At 46.6% G+C, this 19,230-nt stretch overlaps 1 protein-coding gene across 11 annotated transcripts in view; it reads left to right on the top strand.

The window, feature by feature from the left end:
• Nucleotides 1-19,230, top strand: part of CACNA2D1 (calcium voltage-gated channel auxiliary subunit alpha2delta 1) — a 1,026,983-nt gene that overhangs the window by 424,730 nt on the left and 583,023 nt on the right. For 9 of the 11 annotated variants that reach the window (XM_029615085.1, XM_029615090.1, XM_029615095.1 and 6 more), the window contains exon 5: nucleotides 1,182-1,217. The exons of 1 other annotated variant lie outside the window; for it this stretch is intronic. In XM_029615085.1, the coding sequence (XP_029470945.1) occupies nucleotides 1,182-1,217 (36 nt within the window). Of the gene's footprint in view, nucleotides 1-1,181; nucleotides 1,218-18,977; nucleotides 19,121-19,230 lie in introns of those variants that run through there. One more of the 11 variants, XM_029615092.1, reaches the window with a different exon arrangement.

The following is a 19,230-nucleotide window of genomic DNA, read 5'->3' as shown; positions in this document are numbered from 1 at the left end:
TATGAGCTGTAATTTTGACTTGACATCCCACGTGTAAAGCCTTGTGATCCACAGCATGGGGCTGGTTACCGCCACTGTTAAGGGTGCAATGCATTAGTGGTCCTGTTAATAACTCTGTGGAATTTGGCCAGCACAGAACCTTCACAATGAGGGAGTGGTGGGAGGTGTAGAATCAGCACTTTTAATTATTGTTATTGTTAATAAAGGTGCGGCCATACGTGTTGCAAAGCGAGCCAAAGTCTCTGTCATTTATATTGGTTCTGGGTCCATTCTAGTGCTGACAGAGCGGGGATGGCTCTGGGCCTGGTGCCCTGGTTATGAGCACGCCTGTGTGCTACTTCAGCTAATTGAGGCTATTTATTTATTATTTTTAAAATATTTCTGTACTGCTTGCTCTGGTTAGATCACATCAATTTTCATCATAATGTACATTGGAAAAAAGATGGATTTCCAAATCATTCACAACTTACGCCAAAGATCCACACAATTGACTCTTTATTCTATACCAAAGGAATGTTATACCTTTAATCTCACACCTCAATCTAAAACATTTTCTAAGGATGATAAGAGAAAAATAAAAAAAATCACAATGAATTGCAATTTAAATTACTCCCAGTCCTAAACACGGAAAAAGCAAGACATTTCTGTCTGAAGGGACTGAGGGCTAGAGCTGGGCACTGGGTGAAAGAAGGAAATACACAACCCGTCCTGTAGACTGAGGTAAGGAGCCTGCAAGAGCTGGAAATCTGGGACCCTGCAAAGCAGCCGTTTTGCAATGGATATGAAGACAGACGTGTGTGATAAATACTTAATAACGCTCGCTCTTCGAGGGCTGATGAATTATCCTTCTGCCATTTGCTCTGATTTCTTTCTTTTGACACGTGCCATTACTTTCCATGGTGAATTTTTCATAACTTCAAAATTAATGATATCAATAAAATGTTTGTTAGCGATTTGCTGCTTGTTTTCAGCGCAGTGTGTGTTTTTTCAGTAGTTGATATACACTTTTAATAAACTTTCAGGAAAAGAGGTGCTAAATCTAACATACTTCTCGGTTCTTAGGCCGATCCATTGAGACAATCCTAAATTATACATTATATGATGAATGTTTTCAGCCAGAAACCATTTTGGTTTGCGGTGTCATTGCCAAATTAACAATGATTTTTCTTTCTGTTTCACAGACTAATGACATTATTTACTACAATGCGAAAGATGATGTAAGTACTTGAGTTTTGTGTAAAAACGTTCTGTGATTTGCTATTCACCACCAGCCCTTGCCCGGGGTATCCTGGGGACATCACCTTAGGTTTTTCCAGCTAAAGCACTAACCAGATAACGGCATCCAGCTAACTCTTTTCAGAGTATTTGCTCTCCTACAGTTCCCCAAATAATACATATAAATAAATAAATAAAGATAGATAGATAAAGATAAACAGTGACTGAGTGTGCAATGTTTCCTCCCTCTGGCCCAAAAGATAAAAGAGGAATGTAGGGGGCTAAGCATCCAATCTACCCCCCTCCTTTACCAAAAAAGAAAATAAATAGTCAAATCTACCCCCTCCCCCCCCCCCCAGAGGTGTCCTTAAAGCCCAGGAGGAGGAGGGAAGGCTCTCGCCTCCTCCCCCTGGACTGAACACTAAGGGGGTCAGTTTTCAAAGCGATTGCACGTGAAAGGTCGGAGGAGTCGGGGCGGCACCGGGGCGGACACAGCAAAGACAGCGTGGACGGCGAAAAGCTAAGGAGCCTTTTCGCTTCCAATTTCACGCCCAATAGCGCCACCTTTTACGATGGCGCTATTGGGTGCGAAAGCCGCCAGTGATCACAGCGCAGAGATACGATCGCTGCCGGCTATCACAGGCCCGCCCCCCGCTTCACCCCCCCGGTACTGCACGATTCACGATGCCGTGGTGTCCTAGAAAATCTAGGCCTAAGTGCCAAATTCTGACAGCTTCCAACAATTAGCAAACGTTTGGCCAACGTTTTGCCCCTGGGAGATGTTTACGCGCCTCTCAGAGGTTTGCCGGACATTCCATTATGCGCCAGGCTAGGTTTGCCGACTCGAGAGCGTGCATTTTCCATCACGGCTCCGATTCTTTGGAAGAACGCTTCCGCAAGAGTTGCGGCTGAGTGACTGCCAATAGACCTTTAAAAGAACATCTGGCTTTTCTATAGGTCCGTCTATAGGAGCTGGCCTGTGTTTAGCTGACCGTGAAAGTGTTTGCCTTCCAAACTGGGTTAACAGTTACATGGCAGGATGAGGAAGGACGTTTGTCTTTTTTCCTTGTTTGTTTAATTTTTGGTTTGTATATGTTTATCTTGTGCGCTGCCTGGGGCCCTTGGGGTAGGCAGCATATAAGTAAATAAATAAAATCCATTCACTTACTTCACTCCAGGGTGAAGCAGTCACCTCTCTTCAGAACTCAGTACTGCATGGGGATTGGCTGCTTCCTTGACTGGGAGCCGTGAATGGGATTGGCTGCTTCCTTGAGAGGGAGCCGTGAACGGGATTGGCTGCTTCCTTGACAGGGAGCCGTGAACGGGATTGGCTGCTTCCTTGACAGGGAGCTATGAACGGGATTGGCTGCTTCCTTGACAGGGAGCCGTGAACGGGATTGGCTTCTTCCTTGACAGGGAGCAGTGAACGGGATTGGCTGCTTCCTTGACAGGGAGCCGAGAACGGGATTGGCTGCTTCCTTGAGAGGGAGCCGAGAATGGGATTGGTTGCTTCCTTGACAGGGAGCCGAGAACGGGATTGGTTGCTTCATTGAAATGTGCATTCTTTTGAAATAAAAATGAAAAATGGGATAGATAAGCCGGTATTATTTTGTATTGAACAAAATGAATTTGGTCCCCCAAAAACGGAAATTTTAGTTTTGGTTTTCAGCAAAATATTGTAAATAGTGCAAGCTACTTGAAAATAGTGTGCATTGTTTTCAATATGTTGCTGAAAATGAATTTTAAAAAGACATGAAAACAAAATATGAAAAAAATAACAAAAAAACCAAAAGCAAATGGAATTTCTGGCTATGTAAGTACCTACTGCTTCCCCACAAGTGAAGTGAATAAATGAATACTAAATGCTGGCAGCTGACAGAGCTATTGACGCCTAATATTCATCCCAGGAGGAGGAGGTAAGAGCCGCCTCCTGCTCGGTTTCACGGGCACCTTTGGGGATGAGGAGGTGGTGATTGGCAAATTATCATGGTTTGGTATGGAAGGGGGTGGATCAGGTGCTTACCTGCTGCAAGATTTCTATCTTGGAGGTTGCAGTGGGTTGGATCGAGCACTCTGCTCGCTACACTATTTTTATCTTGGGGACTGGAGAGGGTGGATTGGGCACTTGGCCTGCTACACTATTTTTATCTTGGGGACTTCCAGGGGGGAAGAGATGGGCATTTTTTGAATATTCAGTAAGCCAGTAAGTTAGTGAGTGGCAAAGTTGCCTGGGTAATTTTATCCAAGCAACTTAAACTGAGTATATTCAGTGGCATTTTTACCCGGATAAGTGCCACTAAATATTCATCTGAAGTTACCCAATGACTTTGCTCTCCAGCTTATCAAATATTGACCTGCTTGTTGCTGAGGTAGGCCACAGCCTTGTTATAGGACCATAGGTCCAGCTTCTAACTATTTATTATTCTTTAATAAATTTTGCCTTGTTTGTTGTGCTGTAAGACTATAAATGTCACCTAAAGACTAGGAGATTCATATAAAGCAGCTGTGCACTTAGTAAGTTGGCCAGACAAACGTATCCTGCTAAATTAGTCTACATGTTCAGTGGCATGGCCGCACCGCTGAATATATCCTGATATCCTAAAGTTAGCCGGATAAGTAGGAAAGGTCTATAGCTGGATAACTTATTCCGCTAACTCAACTCCTCCTCGTTACTCCCATTCCTCTCCAACTGCTAAGTGGTGGCTGCTGATCGTGGCCGAATATTTAAAATGTGCCACTTAATCAGTTAAGTGTAAACTTATCTGGCTAAGTGGAGCTGAATATGGACCTCTAGGAATGTCAACCTTAGATTGCTGTAACATGCTTTGAACTCTTATTTAGTAAAATTATAGTCCCGTAGAAATATCCATTCTGTGCAGGTTGATTGTTGCTTTTATCTTGTCTGCTTTATTTAATGTTTAATTTAATCTTCTGCTGGTTGAAACTCACTATCACCTTTGCCTCATTTACTGATTAGCCCTCAATGGGTAGTGTCGGGCCCGTGGTCTGGCAGTGATTGTGCTTCCAGTTAGTACAAATGATTTAGGAGATTCTCCTGTCCTGGACCCTGGCCCTGACTGACCAGGCAGCCCTGCTGCTGCAGATCCTAATCCTTGAGACTCTGCCACCTTTCCTTCTGCATTGGCCCACCAGCACATTTTTACTGATTTACAAATCTAGATGTTGCAGTAAGAAAGACCTCTCCGATCCAGGACCAGATTTCAGTTTCTAGAAAAAAGTAGAGCATTTGAAAGTACAAAGAGCTGCAAGGAAGTTTTGAAAGAGTCTCTTACTCTTCCTTCCACTTCTAGATGGGGAAAAGTTGTTTAAGCAAAACGTTCTGTGGGGCATTTATTTGAAACGTTACAATTTAAGATTTGGGCAGAAGTCCCCTGGTGATTTTCATGCAAACGTTTGCTGGCATGGTTTTTTTCTGTGGCCTTTTTTCCTCTCCAGAAGTTGAAGCAAACGAAGTATTGCACAAAGGCTGTGATATTTTAAAACACCACAAGCAAAAAATAACTTCAGGACTTTTTGCATGTATGACTTTTAATTTCTAAAACTTAAATCTGCTCCTCAATTTCTAACCCGGGGTTTGCCAGCTCTAGTTCTCAAGGATCACAAACAGGTTTCATTTTCAGGATAAATCTGTCTGAAATGAAGACTTTCTGGCCGATACAGTAAAGTGCGCTCAGGCCGAGCGCACTGTTAGCCCCTGTTTGGCCGCGCGTTTTCCACGCGCTATTTTTCCCGCATATACAGTAAGGGGTAACAGCGCATGGAAAACGCGCAGCCAACCTCCCCTAAACTAATAGCACCCGCAACATGCAAATGCATGTTGATGGGCCTATTAGTTATTCCCGTGCGATACAAAAAGTAAAATGTGCAGCCAAGCCGCACATTTTACTTTCAGAAATTAGCGCCTGCCAAAGGCAGGATTTAATTTCAGCCGGCACCGGGAAAGTGTACAGGAAAGCAGTAAATACTGCTTTCCTGTACACCCTCCAATTTAATATCATAGTGATATTAAATCGGAGGCCACAAAAGTAAAAAAAAAAAATAAAAAAAGTAAAAAATTAAAAATCTGCCCGCGGGTCGAAAACTGGACGCTCAATTTTGCCGGCGTCCGTTTTCTGAACCCATGGCTGTCAGCGGGTTCGAGAACCGATGCCGGTAAAATTGAGCGTCGGCTGTCAAACCCGCTGACAGCTGCGCTTCTGTCAAAATGGAGGCGCTAGGGACGCTCTACTGTCCCTAGCGCCTCCTTTTACCGCGGGCCCTCATTTACATATTTTTTTTTCTGAATTGCGCGCCCAGGAGAGCGGGCGCTCGCCAGCTCTCCCGCGGGTTTTTCTGTATCGACCCGTTTGTTAGAGGCTTTAGGCTTTGTAATTAAACTTTATGCAGACCATGTGCAGTTTTCTATCTGTAGTGTATGCAAAGGGAAATCCCTTTGCTTGATTTAAAACAGGGGGGTGAAGGAAATTAATAACTGGTTGGAGCCTCATGGGATGGTCTTCAATCATGGAGAACAATTGTAACATGGTTAGGTGGATCAGTTCCTCCGGTTTTATCTGATCATGGTATTTTATTTGGATTCCCTGTGGAGGTTCAAAGTCAGGTACACAATTTAAGGATTAGATTAGATTCTGGTCTTTCATTGAAAGCTCAAATTGCTAATGTTGCCAGAGTCTCTTTTTTAAATTAAAAACGATCTCTCCATTGAAAAGGATGATATCCACTGAAGATTTTAGAATAGTAGCACAGACTGATGTCCTAATCTATTTATTTAGGGCTGCCAAAGCTTATTAATGTGCTGGAAGTGCTGCAAAATGCTGCTATGTGTGTTATTTTGGGTTTACCATGGGGGTCTGTGTTGACTCCACATCGGAAAAAATGACCCTGCTTACCAGTAAATGAAAGAGTTTGTTTTAAAGTTTTGACCACGGCACATAAAGCATTGATTTTGGAAGAACCTAATGAAGAGATGAATTGGTAAATCCCATTGCTACTCCATTCACTTCTCCTTTTTGTTTCACATCAGCTTTTTCCTTGGCAGGCCCTGCGTTGTGGAATTCATTGCCCGCAGTAGTACCTAAGGAAAGAGATTATTTAAAGTTTAGAAAACAAGTAAAGGCATTTCTTTTCCCCTGGGTATATGCAGAGTCTTTGGAAATTTAAGGAAGGGTGTTACAAATGGGACATTTATTTTTGTTCTAAGGGTTTGTCTAATGTGTATATTAATAAAGGTTTTTTGTTTTTAGTATTTTATGTATATGGAATTGAGTGTGAAAGATGTAATCTGCCTTGACGTGATGTAATTGGCAGAATATAAACTGGAATAAATATCTAATAGAGGCAGGGCATGCAAATTAATCTCAGGTATATTCATTGCAGATGTCCTGAAAACCAGAGCTGTTGGTGGTGCTTGAGAATCAGTTGGCCACTCCTGAGGTAGCCCCTCTCACAGAAAGTCTGGTATCCAAGCCCCTGCCTCCAGGAATCCCCTACAAAGTCCTAACATTTTCAGAAGGAAGGGGGATCAGCAGACTCGGGCATCTTCCAGCACCGAATGGGGTTTACGCCTCTTGATATATGCGCTGAATAAAGCCATTTGGAGACCCTGCCCTGGCTTCTGTGGAGTGCAGGGTGAACCAATCAGTGATCAAGGAATGTGGCAGAAAGATCCAGAAATTGTTTCCCTTGTATTGAGATTAAATGGATCTCCCGGGGAAGGTGAGGTCTGGTTATCCCCTGCTTTTGCAGTTTGGATGGGGGTCTCCTTACTCTCCTGCCCAGAGCAGCAGTTACAGCCCTGAGCACCTTGCAGGACAGACTGCATGGACCATGTTGGTCTTTATCTGCCATCACTTCCTATGTTAACATGTTATTGTGTCACCTTGATATGTTGCCAGTAGATATTACACCTTAGGAACTTCAGAAAGTAGCGTTCTCTGACAAAATACAAGTATTAAGAAAGGCATGAGCAGTAAATTTGATAGAATGAGATCTGACTCCACGTACCCTGTGTAAAGCGGGAGGTGCACTCTGGGAGAGATGATCCTGATGAAGCACAGAAGAGCCCAGCCAGCCTGCAAACTGCTGTCAGTGCAGCAGAGGAATTCCCGTGCCGGGGTTGCATAGCTTTTCACTAGTGAAAATTAAAATGTAACTCGACAGGCAATGAATAATTGGCCTTCGGAGTAAATGCTTCCACCTTGAAGCCTGAGAAAATGATGTCTGTATTGGTGAGATGGCACTGTTGGGGGGCGGGGGAAATCTCTTGCACCTACTTCAACAAACTCCTGGATCAAAACGAGTCTGCTTTAAAGATGAATTCGTGAAATTACTTCCAATAAAAATCTGCATTTCGTGTCAGAATCCACCTTGAGCGGAGAACATCTGTGGTTTAACTAGAACGGCAGATTTGCTTCAGAGTTTCAATAATTAGACGGTTTTCCTGGTGGATGTAGGGGAAACCTGCGATCCTGCATGTGAATTGTCACTGGGACCTGGGCTCCTTCCTCCCACCACACAACCAAGGGGAGAACATTTCCCCTTCATTGCCAGAACCTGCAGTATTTTCTTTTTATGGAGTCTTTTGGACTAATATCCACGGTGTACATTACACCAATATGAACATTATAAAATATTCAGTCCCATCGCTGTTGCTTATGTATGAAAAACCTGATCATAAACAGCCTTTGAGTTGTACCCTGAAGCTGCAATGTTTCCTAGTTGGCAAGCGGTCATGTGATCACAGCGGCTGGAGTTCATGTCCTGAGGAGATAAAAACCTCATCCATTATTCAAGAAATCCTGCAGAGGAGTTGGATCTGCCTGGTGCGGACGCTGAGGCAGCTCCTCTGTAACCTGGGGGCGATTTGTGCCGGAGTGGCATGGGGGTATTATCATCCAAACAAGCAATTTCACCCTTCAATCAGTGCATCTCCTCTTTAAATCCTAACTTTCTACTCGGCTTCTAGAAAATACTGCAGCAAAAATAAAGGCATTCCTTTATCATTTATTCTGCTCATGTGCACTGAACAAAGTTATCACGAAAAATCATAATTATCGGTAAGATATCATTACAATTCCACCCAATCCTAACCAATGTCCTCCTGAACCACCTCAATCCCAACCTAGCCCACTACCTTTCTCCCATTCCCCCTTCTCCCACCTCTCTCTACCTCTCCTCTCTCCTTTGCCTAATCCCCCACGCCACCATCAACTTCTCCCTGAAAACTATCACCGTTTGTACCCGGTTCCCACTACCCCCCCCCTTTAATCGTTCCTACGTGCACCTGCCCATGCCCTACTGTAAATAAGTTTCATATACTAAATATCCCAAGTGCACATGCCAATTAACCTTGTATACTGGTTCTTTTGTAACGCTGCCTGTTTGACTCTCCTCTCCTCTACTTTGTATATCACCCAGTTAACCCCTCCCCTGTTCATTGTAATTTCCTTTCCTTTCTCAGTTATTTGTAAACCGACATGATGTGTCCTACGAATGCCGGTATAAAAAAAGTTTTTAAATAAATAAATAAATAAATTACAGATAGTGACCTGAGGCACGACTTTATTTTGCATTGTAGGGTGCAGTGTGCATTCATTTTTATAAATATGTTTGTTATTGTACTTGATATACCGCATGCTTTATAAAATCTTTGCCATTTATGTAATAGATATGTAGATATCTAACTCTTATCTTCACTAGGGGACGCTATGTGCTTCAGTTAATGCACTCCAGTTTGCTTCAGAATTTGCCTTAGCCACGGGACTAGCTACCACCATCCCACCACAGTCCTCCATGCTACTCTTTCTGTCCCTCTGCCTACTCTCCCTCTCCCTCTTCATATTCCCGTGTTCCCCTGGACTGCTGACCATATCTGCAGGGTCGGTTCTTCAATTACGTGAATCTCGGTGGTTTCCTAGGACACCAAGCTTTTTTGTAGTGCAAAACCCCCAGAAAGCTTCAGGTGCCATCTACCAACTTTTAAGGTACAAGAGAGAAGGTAATGGATGGTGGTCATTAAATGTGGGCCTAGAGACAGAGAGAAATCTGGGTGGGTGAGGGAGTTGTGGATGTAGAGAGAGCAAGAAGATTTGGTCAGGTAGGCGTGTAGAAAGAGAGGATGCGACATTGCAAAAAGGTGAATGTAGTAATGCTGGGAGTGAAGGAGAGGAAGAGGAAGATGGCGGAGGAAAGAGAGGAAAGATACTGGAGGGACACTGGCAAGGGGTTTGCAGAGAATGAGACGGGTGTACATTGGGTGTGTTAGAAAGGGGGATGCTGTGCTGGGCTGATAACAGGTGAGATAGGATTGAAGGTTCACTAGGAAACCTAACAACCTTGCACCAGTCCTATACAAAACAACAAATATAGTTTTGATTATTGATTCATTTATATGTAACTTGATATTCCACTTTTCATCACAACACTTTAAGGCACATTCGATTCAATATGCGTATTCTTCGGGACCCAAATCCATTACATCCGTTTTCAGGGGACCCCGATTTGTCCATTGGTTACGTATGGTATTCGTTTCCCATTAAAGTTAAAAAAAAAACCCCATCCCAACCCTTTAAATTTAATTAACTACAACCCCCCACCCTCCTGGCCCCCCCAAGACTTTCCAAAAGTCCCTGGTGGTCCAGCAGGGGTCCTGGAGCATTCTCCTGCACTCAGGCCGTCGGCTGCCAGTATTCAAAATGGCGCCGATAGCCTTTGCCCTTACTATGTCACAGAGGTACCGGTGCCATTGGTCGGCCCCTGTCACATGGTAGGAGACAAGATGGCACCGGCCGTCCATTGCTCCTACCATCTAAATATGTACACCCTGGAGGAAAGGAGGAGCAGAGGTGATATGATACAGACTTTCAGATACTTGAAAGGTTTTAATGATCCAAAGACAACGACAAACCTTTTCCGTAGGAAAAAAATCAGCAGAACCAGGGGTCACGATTTGAAGCTCCAGGGAGGAAGATTCAGAACCAACGTCAGGAAGTATTTCTTCACGGAGAGGGTGGTGGATGCCTGGAATGACCTTCCAGAGGAAGTGGTGAAGACCAGAACTGTGAAGGACTTCAAAGAGGCGTGGGATAAACACTGTGGATCCATAAATTCAAGAGGCCGCCAATGAAGAGTGGGGGACTCGCCAGAATGATGGCTACTGCCTGGAGACAATACCCTTATTCAATAAACATATACATGGTTACTGTGACTCCAACATCACTCTAAGCTTCAACAGCAAGAGGAAATATGGAAAAAAGGATTTGCACTCACAAAGAGGGGAGTAGCTGGCTTGTTACGGCGGTTACTACCCCAAACCAAATAAGCCTGATACTTCACTTTCAATGCATATCCAGCATAGTTCTCTGCTTCAACGGCAGGGCTGAAGAAAAACTGATACTTCACACATCCAGCAGAGCTCCCTGCTTCAACGGCAGGGGAGAAGAAAAAAGGGTTCGCACTCACAAAGCGGGGAGTAGCTGGCTTGTTACGGCGGTTACTACCCCAAACCAAATGTGCCTGATACTTCACTTTCGATGCATATCCAGCATGGCTCTCTGCTTCAACGGCATGGGAGAAAGACTGATACATCACGCATTTCCAGCATAGCTCTCTGCTTCAACGGCAGGGGAAAAGAAAAACAACCAATAAGGACGGTATAACATAGTCTGGGTAAAACAAATAAGCATGGGTGTAGCTTGCTTATTGCGGCGGCTACTACCCCTAACTAATCAAGCTAGATATTTCACTTGGATGCAGTTCCATCACTGCTCTCTACATAAATGGTGGGGGTGGAAGGGAAATAGAACCAAGAGCTAAGAGAAACAGATAAGTATGAGAGAAAAAATGTGTGAGGCTTGCTGGGCAGACTGGATGGGCCGTTTGGTCTTCTTCTGCCGTCATTTCTATGTTTCTATGTTTCTATGTGACAGGGGCCGACCAATGGAACATGTGTAGCCCTGTGACATAGTAAGGGCAAAGGCTATCGGCGCCATTTTGAATACCGGCAGCCAACAGCCCGAGTGCAGGAGATCGCTCCAGGACCCCCGCTGGACCACCAGGGACTTTTGGCAAGTCTTGGGGGGGGGTCAGGAGGGTAGGGGGTTTATTCGTTAGTGATAAGTTGCATTCATGGGGATTCGCCATACATTTTGGAACCCCAGGAATGCAATGAATAGGGACCTATATGTTGCGGATTGTGCATTCATTCAAAACAAATGCACATCCCTACAGACCCCAAATTTCCCCTTACTAGTGGAGTTGGCCTTAACTGTTATGGCCATAAGAGTATTAATAGGCCTGGTGTGCCAGTAGTATAGGATCAGTGGTCTCAACAGACCCTGCCCTTTCCAGTGAGGCTATTGTGGGAGTGTATTAGGAGGTTTGAAAAAACTGCTGTGCCCATGGGACACAGACTCAGAGGAAAAGGAGACAGAGGTCAGCAGAGTCCTGAGAGAGAGTCAGGAGTCAGTTTGCAGCCTGCACCCTGAAGGTGCCTATCACCTCACAAAGGAGAACCAGTGGGGCCCTAGAAGGCGCTTTGTTCTAACAGAGGCATGCTAAGAAGCTGATGGGGCCCAGGGCCAGGGGACGTAGGCTTTCATGAGAGAAGGATGAAGAAGAGATCCTATGCGGAGAAGGTGTCTAGGGCCCTGGGTCTGACGGGAAGGAAGGCAGTGAATGCCTGAGGCATTCCAGAATCAAGAAGAAGTCTTGGGCGGAGAGGTTAAGCCAGTCTATCTCTTCTTATCCTGAGAGAGTCCTTGGACAAGTTTTGCTCCAGACAGGATTGGTCCTTCTGGGAGTTTGTAACAGAACAGCCCAGCTGAGGAAGGGTCCTTTTAGAGTTCCTGTCTGAAAGAACAGGCAGCTAGAAGCTCTCTAGTTTTGGAGACGTGTCTGAGGAAAAGAAAGGAAGACATACAAGGAGAGACCCTGCCCCAAGAGCTGACATGTTGGAGAACAGCATACTACTGTGTGGTGCATTGGTGAATCCCTTTTGGGATTTTGGTTTATCTACAGTTGGTGTCAGTAAAGAACATTTATTCTGAACAACAGGTGTGCTGCTTTCTGGATTTTGGGCAGATGAGCAGAAGAGCCTCAGAGAGGAGACACCTTATGGACCTTGAATCATGGCCGCCTTTTTCCTCTTTGCAGAAACCTCATGGGGTCTCCCTGTGAGTTCCTGTTCCTAGGACAGGATTGGTGCAGTCGCTATACACATTTCCTGTTGCCTCAGATATAGGTTAAATTAAATTGTGAGCTCGTTCAGGAAAGTAATTATCATGCCTAAATATTTATCATGTATCTACTAGCACTGGCCTAATCATAGCTCAAGCTCTTAGACAGGGTTTTGCTGATTGCTTTACATCGTTTCCTTTTATAGATAGAATTAATACCTTAACAAACCTGTGGCTGATTTTTAGCAGTGTAGATCTGGAAACTTGTTTCACTCATCTAGGTTTTTGTAGACATGAAGCTAGGTTGGACATATCTTTCATGCATGTTGATCTCTAATTGGCCGAAAGTTTCCCTCTTTCTCTATATTTGATTCTTCCCTCTCTGCACTTAGTAGTAATTTCTCTGTGTTGCTCGGCCACGACGCCTCCAAACTCTGCTGCGTCTGTATGCAGAACGTGTGAAATTGTTTTTCGATTTGGAACATCTCATTTCAATTCACTTCAGATTGCTGGTGAAGCTCCTCTTCAGTCTTTTGTAATTGCTGAAGGGATTTGATAGGACTGGGGTAAACTCTCCAGTGGCTGTTGTACAGCTCTGCTGGAGCCCGTGGAAGACACTTCTGAAGCGAGGCCTGGCTCATTCATAACTGATTTACCTCTTTCTTAACTGCAGGGCTGCTTACTGGGACTCCTGAGACGCTCAGCCTGTGCCATCTAGAATCTTCCACTTATTACAGGATAGGGTCCTTCATTACTTTTCTTAAAGTCCACCCATGCTGGTAACTGTGGCCGGTTATTTATGGATGGCATCAACCGTCCTTACTTGGAGAGAAAGGCAGCTTCCTGCTAAATGTTTTCGTGTGGTTTGCACAAGCATTCTGATGTTCCTGGGCTCTGAGATGAGATTTGCAGCATTATAGGCTGGCGCTGCTCAGAGGGACAGCGTGGGTTCAATTTGTAAGAAAAGCTGAACTCGGGAGGATACTCATTTGGTTGAGAAGCTGCAGTAGTTTCTGAGATTGTCAGGGAAAAATGGTTTCTCTTTGCTTCTCCTACCCCGATCTCAGAATGGGTTTTATTTATTTATAAAAAGTTTTCCTGAAACCTGGCAGGCCAGGAAGCGTGGTCAGTTAAATATCTTTCCCAGCGTAGAAGCCTTAATCCTCTTGCAGAAACCTGGATTGTAAATGGAGCAGAAAGAATAATCTAAAGAGGCTTCTGAGAAGACAAAGTGCCTGCTTTCCAACCTGTCTCTAACCCTCTGAGTCACATCTGAAGGGGAACTCGGGGGTCTCAGATTAATGTCCTGGATTTTACAATCTTACACACTGCAGCTATTCTTTGGCCCGTTGTAATAATTTAGGAAGATTATCTTGCACAAAAGTCAATTTTGCTAAAAATGTTTCATTTTTAACCATGTCTTTCAGTGATGCGTTTAAATGTTTGAGACATGTATGGGTAAACCTTTAGGTTTTCAACCTCTCTCACCTCCCTATTGCCTAGAGTAACATCCTAATCATCCAACTCCGTCCATCAACAGTGTTGTGCTACACTCCTCATTCTAGGAGCTCTAATGCTGTTTTCTATATTTTCACAGTTTAATTGCAAGAATATGAAAATACTGCTGAGGATGCTTGGCAGACAGCAGTTCTACATGTCAGGCAGGTGAGATAAGTAGGGATAGTGTTGTCAGGCAGGAGAGCGAGCAGAGAGCAGTGCCATGGTCGAGGAGGAGAGGAGCAGGGAGAAGAGGGAAGGTAATGCAGGGGAGGGAGCAGAGAGTAGAGAGCAGTGCCATGGTCATGCAGGAGAGGAAGCAGGGAGTAGAGAGCAGAGCCATGGTCATGCAGGAGAGGGAGCATGGAGCAGAGAACAGTGCCATGGTCATGCAGGAGAGGGAGCAGGGAGTAGAGAGCAGAGCCATGGTCATGCAGGAGAGGGAGCAGGGAGAGGAGAGCAGTGCCATGGTCATGCAGGAGAGGGAGAAGGGAGGAGAGAGCAGTGTCATGGTCATGCAGGGGAGGGAGCAGAGAGTAGAGAGCAGTGCCATGGTCATGCAGGAGAGGAAGCAGAGAACAGTGCCATGGTCATGCAGGAGAGGAAGCAGGGAGTAGAGAGCAGAGCCATGGTCGAGGAGGAGAGGGAGCAGGGAGCAGTGAACAGTGCCATGGTCAAGGAGGAGAGGGAGCAGTGAACAGTGCCATGGACAGGCAGGAGAGGGAGCAGGGAGAAGAGCCAAGGTCATGCAGGGGAGGGAGCAGAGAGCAGTGCCATGGACAGGCAGGAGAGGGAGCAGAGAGTAGTGAGCAGTGCCATGGACAAGCGGAGAAGAAACAGGGAGTAGAGAGCAGTGCCATGGACATGCAGGAGAGGGAGCAGAGAGCAGTGCCATGGTCATGCAGGAGAGGGAGTAGAGGGTAGTGAGCAGTGCCATGGACAGGCAGGAGATGGAGCAGAGAGTAGTGCCATGGTCATGCAGGAGAGGAAGCAGGGAGTCGAAAAAAGTGCCACGGTCATGCAGGAGAGGAAGCAGGGAGCAGAGAACAGTGCCATGGTCATGCAAGAGAGGGAGCAGGGAGTAGAGAGCAGTGCCATGGTCATGCAGGAGAGGAAGCAGGGAGTAGAGAGCAGTGCCATGGTCATGCAGGAGAGGGAGCAGAGAGCAGTGCCATGGTCATGCAGAAGAGGGAGCAGGGAATAGAGAGCAGTGCCATGGTCATGCAGGAGAGGGAGTAGAGGGTAGTGAGCAGTGCCATGGACAGGCAGGAGAGGGAGCAGAGAGTAGTGCCATGGTCATGCAGGAGAGGAAGCAGGGAGTCGAAAAAAGTGCCACGGTCATGCAGGAGAGGAAGCAGGGAGCAGAGAACAGTGCCATGGTCATGCAGGAGAGGGAGCAGAGAGCAGTGCCACGGTCATGCAGGAGAGGGAGCAGGGAGTAGAGAGCAGTGCCATGGTCATGCAGGAGAGGGAGCAGGGAGTAGAGAGCAATGCTATGGCCATGCAAGAGAGGGAGCAGGGAGTAGAGAGCAGTGCCGTGGTCATGCAGGAGAGGGAGCAGAGAGCAGTGCCATGGTCATGCAGGAGAAGAAGCAGGGAGCAGAGAACGGTGCCATGGTCTTGCAGGAGAGGGAGCAGAGAGCAGTGCCTTGGTCATGCAGGAGAGGAAGCAGGGAGCAGAGAACAGTGCCATGGTCATGCAGGAGAGGGAGCAGAGAACAGTGCCACGGTCATGCAGGAGAGGGAGCAGGGAGTAGAGAGCAGTGCCATGGTCATACAGGAGAGGGAGCAGGGAGTAGAAAGCAGTGCCATGGTCATGGAGGAGAGGGAGCATAGAGCAGTGCCATGGTCATGCAGGAGAGGAAGCAGGGAGTAGAAATCAGTGCCATGGTTATGCAGGAGAGGGAGCAGGGAGTAGAAATCAGTGCCATGGTTATGCAGGAGAGGGAGCAGGGAGTAGAGAGCAGTGCCGTGGTCATGCAGAAGAGGGAGCAGAGAGCAGTGTCATGGTCATGCAGGAGAAAAAGCAGGGAGCAGAGAGCAGTGCCATGGCCATGCAGGAGAGGGAGCAGGGAGTAGAGAGCAGTGCCATGATCATGCAGGAGAGGGAATAGGGAGCAGACATCAGGATCATGGTCATGAAGGAAAGGAAGCAGGGAGCAGATCCATAGTCTTGCAGGAGAGGGAGCAGGGAGCAAAGGGCAGTGTCATGGTTATGCAGGAGATGGAGTATAGAGCAGTGCCATAGTCATGCACGAGAGGGATCAGGGAATAGAGTGCAGTGCCATGGTCAGGCAGTACAGGGAGCACGGAGCAGTGTCATTGTCAGGCAGCAGAGAGAACAGAAAGCAGTGCCATGGTCAGGTGGGGAAGGAACAGGGAGCTGAGTCTTGGTCAGGCAGCATCAGAGAGAGCAGAGTGCAGTGCCATTGTCAGGCAGGAAAGGGAGGAGATAGCAGTACTATTGTCAGAAAGGAGCTGGAACTTGGAGCAGAGGGCAGTGCCATGTTCAGGCAAAGAGAAAATAGGGAGCAGTGCTGTGTTTGGACTGTAGAGATAGCAGAGAGCAGAGCCATGGTCAGGCACTAGAGGGAGTAGAGTGCAGAGCCATGGTCATGCAGGCGAGGGAGAAGAGAGCAATGATATGGTCATTGAGGCAAGGGAGCAAGGAGCAGAGAGCAGTGCTATGGTCATGCAGCAGAGAGAACAGAAAGCAGTGCTGTAGTTGGGCTGTAGAGATAGCAGAAAACAGTGGAATGGTCAGGCAGGAGAGAGAGCAGAGTGCAGACAGCAGTGGTATGTTGATGGTGGAGAGGGAGCAAGGAGAAGGGAGCCTTGACATTGTCATGCAGGCAAGGGAGCAGAGAGCAATGCTACGGTCATACAGGAGAGGGAGCAGAGAGCAGTGATATGATAATGCAGGCAAGGGAAAAAGGAGCAGAGAGCAATGCTACGGTCATACAGGAGAGGGAGCAGAGAGCAGTGATATGATCATGCAGGCAAGGGAAAAAGGAGCAGAGAGCAATGCTACGGTCATACAGGAGAGGGAGAAGAGAGCAGTGTGATCAGGCAAGAGAGTGAGCAAAGACTAGTGCCATGGTCAGGCAGTAAAGGGAGCAGAGTGCAGTACCATGGTCAGGCAGTAGAGGTAGCAGGGAGCAGATTGAAGTGCCATGGTCAGGCAGTACAGGGAGCACAGAGCAGTGCAATGGTCAGGCAGCAGAGAGAACAGAAAGCAGTGCTATGGTCAGGTAGAAGGAACAGTGATAGCAGAGAGCAGAGTACAGTGCCATGGTCAGGCAGTACAGGGAGCACAGAGCAGTGCCATTGTCAGGCAGCAGAGAGAACAAAAAACAGTGCTATGGTCAGGTAGAAGGAACAGTGATAGCAGAGAGCAGAGTACAGTGCCATGGTCAGGCAGTACAGGGAGCAGAGAGCAGTGCCATGGTCAGCAGAAGAGGGAGCAGGGAGCAGAGAGCAGTGATATGGTCATGCAGTAGAGGGAGCAGAGAGCAGTGCCATGGTCATGCAGGAGAAGAAGCAGGGAGCAGAGAACGGTGCCATGGTCATGCAGGAGAGGGAGCAGAGAGCAGTGCCATGGTCATGCAGGAGAGGGAGCAGAGAGCAGAGAACAGTGCCATGGTCATGCAGGAGAGGGAGCAGAGAGCAGTGCCATGGTCAGACTGTAGAGGGAGCATAATGTACATAAGAACATAAGAAAATGCCATACTGGGTCAGACCAAGGGTCCATCAAGCCCAGCATCCTGTTTCCAACAGTGGCCAATCCAGGCCATAAGAACCTGGCAAGTACCCAAAAACTAAGTCTATTCCATGTTACCATTGCTAATGGCAGTGGCTATTCTCTAAGTGAACTTAATAGCAGGTAATGGACTTCTCCTCCAAGAACTTATCCAATCCTTTTTTAAACACAGCTACACTAACTGCACTAACCTCATCCTCTGGCAACAAATTCCAGAGTTTAATTGTGCATTGAGAGAAACAGAACTTTCTCCGATTAGTTTTAAATGTGCCCCATGCTAACTTCATGGAGTGCCCCCTAGTCTTTCTACTATCCGAAAGAGTAAATAACTGATTCACATCTACCCGTTCTAGACCTCTCATGATTTTAAAGACCTCTATCATATCCCCCCTCAGTCGTCTCTTCTCCAAGCTGAAAAGTCCTAACCTCTTTAGTCTTTCCTCATAGGGGAGTTGTTCCATTCCCTTTATCATTTTGGTAGCCCTTCTCTGTACCTTCTCCATCGCAATTATATCTTATATATGTAGTGCTATGGTCAGGCTGTAGAGGGAGCAGAGTGCAGTGCCATGGTCAGGCTGTAGAGGGAGCAGAGTGCAGTGCCATGGTCAGGCTGTAGAGGGAGCAGAGTGCAGTGCCATGGTCATGCAGTAGAGGGAGCAGTGCCATGGTCAGGCTGTAGAGGGAGCAGAGTGCAGTGCCATGGTCAGGCTGTAGAGGGAGCAGAGTGCAGTGCCATGGTCAGGCTGTAGAGGGAGCAGAGTGCAGTGCCATGGTCAGGCTGTAGAGGGAGCAGAGTGCAGTGCCATGGTCAGGCTGTAGAGGGAGCAGAGTGCAGTGCCATGGTCAGGCTGTAGAGGGAGCAGAGTGCAGTGCCATGGTGAGGCAGGAGAGCGATCAGCTAATTACTTCATAGACATCTCTGGTTAATTAGCTGTTTCGTTGCTGCATATACCCGGCTATCTTAAAATTATGTTTATGCGATAATGAGCTGAGCCGCTCAGTGGCTGTTCTCACAATAAAGACCTGAAAGGCACCACTTTCCCGGTGTAATCCCCTTGCCTGCCTTGGCTCACCCCTCTGTTTTGGGGCTTCTCTACAGCTGCACAAATGTTTGTATTTATTTTATTCATCCATTACAAGGTACCCAGCAACGGTGCCTGCACCATGACAACACCGTTAATCACGGATTCTTTTTGTGCTCTCAAGAATCCATTAATTAGCTGGAAAACAAACACATTTGTACTTTATAAACACCTAAGAATAGAAGCCGTAAATATAAGGAAGAACTTTACTGGGCTGGTGCCGGGGACCACCCCTGCTAGGAGAGGGATTGTGTGCATGTGGAGATTATGAAGCTCGCTGATAAACTAAAAATATTTCTTGAAGCTGCACTAATGACTCGAAGTGAAAGGAGAAACAGATGGAGCCAGAGATTCTTTCAAGGCTGTCAGTGGTAGGTAGCAGGGAAAGGCAGGTCCTGAATAGGTGGAGAGGGGATCCTTCTGCCCCTCTCTCCACTGGGAGCTCTTTCTGCTGCTATTGATTGCATTTCAGCTCCTGGCT

The sequence above is a fragment of the Rhinatrema bivittatum genome, chromosome 9 (genome assembly GCF_901001135.1).
Source record: "Rhinatrema bivittatum chromosome 9, aRhiBiv1.1, whole genome shotgun sequence".
NCBI classification, from domain to species: domain Eukaryota; kingdom Metazoa; phylum Chordata; class Amphibia; order Gymnophiona; family Rhinatrematidae; genus Rhinatrema; species Rhinatrema bivittatum.
This window is presented reverse-complemented; position numbering and strand designations above follow the sequence as displayed.